This window comes from Trypanosoma cruzi, genomic scaffold, assembly GCF_000209065.1.
Source record: "Trypanosoma cruzi strain CL Brener 1047053516597 genomic scaffold, whole genome shotgun sequence".
Classification (NCBI taxonomy): domain Eukaryota; phylum Euglenozoa; class Kinetoplastea; order Trypanosomatida; family Trypanosomatidae; genus Trypanosoma; species Trypanosoma cruzi.
In genome coordinates this window covers 2,851-4,417 of record NW_001849535.1, presented here as the reverse complement: position 1 = coordinate 4,417, position 1,567 = coordinate 2,851, and the positions used below count along the sequence as shown (strand labels likewise).

The 1,567-nt window shown below is 51.9% G+C and overlaps 1 protein-coding gene across 1 annotated transcript, besides 2 other annotated features; it reads left to right on the top strand.

Moving 5' to 3' along the window:
* Positions 1-909, top strand: Tc00.1047053507995.20 (trans-sialidase, putative; the record flags this gene model as incomplete). Its single annotated transcript, XM_798248.1, has 1 exon — positions 1-909. A coding segment is annotated over one exon (909 nt), but the record flags the coding sequence as incomplete, so codon positions are not given.
* Positions 1-1,567: part of a sequence feature (heterozygous, Esmeraldo-like haplotype) that runs on past the window's edge.
* Positions 1,069-1,230: a sequence feature (A-rich).

Sequence of the window (1,567 nt, the reverse complement as noted above, 5' to 3'; positions counted from 1 at the left end):
CTGGACAAAACGTATCACGTGGTGCTCAAAATGCGTGACGGTGTGGGCTCCGTGTACGTTGACGGGACTCCCCTTTGGAATATGAGTCTGAGAAATTCGTTCAATGAAGGGCTGGACGCGGTCTCACACTTTTACTTTGGCGCGTACGATGAGCAGTTGAGCAGCGGAAAAATCCATGCGACGGTGGCGAACGTCTTTCTGTACAACCGCCCGTTGAATGAAACTGAGATTGGCGCCCTCAACGCGAATAAAGTCACCATTCCACCTCCGGAAAGGAAGTCGGCGAAAGCGGCAGCTACTTCCCCGTCCGTTGAATCTGCCAACGATAAGGTGAACACAAATACACAGCCAACTGTGCCACCGCCTGCTACTGCCGGACCACAGCAGACGGACCAAACAACTTTGAACGCGAGCAGTGTTCCGAGTGGTGGCGCTGCATCCACACCAGCGGAGCCGAAATCAGAAGAGCCCGAACCAGCGGAGCCCAATGCCGCGACATCCTCAGCAAGGGAGGGAACTGCAGACCAGCCGGCATCTGCCACATCTTCCGATGGACATGAAGCCGTGACATCTGTTACATCTTCAAGCGCCGCCATTACTAATGTTGGTGCTTCCTCATCTGATGATGCACAAACGGTGGGGACGGAAGGTGGAGATATGATGCAGGCAGATCAACCAACCCAATTCTCTGTGGGCACCCCCGACGCAGCAAATGCAGCAACACATAACGCTGAAGGCAAGGGACAAGAAGGGCTCCATCCACAGGTTAAGGAAGCAGAGGCGGCGACACTCAGCAGCAGCCTTTTAAATTCGTCGCAGTGGGATAACAGCGTTGCTGGCACTATGCGTGAGAGCGGACTGCTGCCGCTGCTTCTTCTGCTGGGGCTGTGGGGGTTTGCGGCTGCGTGAGGAGTGTGCGGCTGCCGTGTGGAGCACTTGTGCCCTTCCCTGCACCGACACACACACCCCTAGGAATAAAATTTTACTACACAGTGAATAACTTGTTTTTTTTTTTATTGCTTTGTTTTACATTTTTCCCTTGCTGCCCTAAGGCAACCACCATGGGCGTTTTTTTTTTTTTCGGCTTTTAATTTTTTTTCTTTTCTGTTTGGAGTATAATTTCTTATGTTTTTTTATGTTTGTTTTTAATTATTTTTGTTTGCTTTAAAAAAAAGAATTATTTCTGTTTTTTTCTTTTTTGCTCCACTCTTCCCTTCTCTTTTTGCTTTTGGGGGCGATCACTATGGACGTTTTTTTTCTACTTTTCCCTCTTTTAATTATTTCTTGCTGCACTCTTCTTGTGAAGGGTGCCGTGTGTTTCCGCCCAACTGCTCCACTCGCACACCCACCGACACGCTCATGACGACGGCCCTGTGCGCCACGCCTGCTGCACGCATGAGGAGGGGCCGCGACGAACGGCGCGCTGAGGGAGCCGTGACGTGTGGGCGTGCGACGAGGGCCTGTGGGGCGGAGCACACATTTCTTTCCCTCTTGTTTTGTTTTCTTTGCGGCCAGGGCGGGCAGACACCCGCAGCGCCACACACACACAGCCACACCCTGCCGTTTT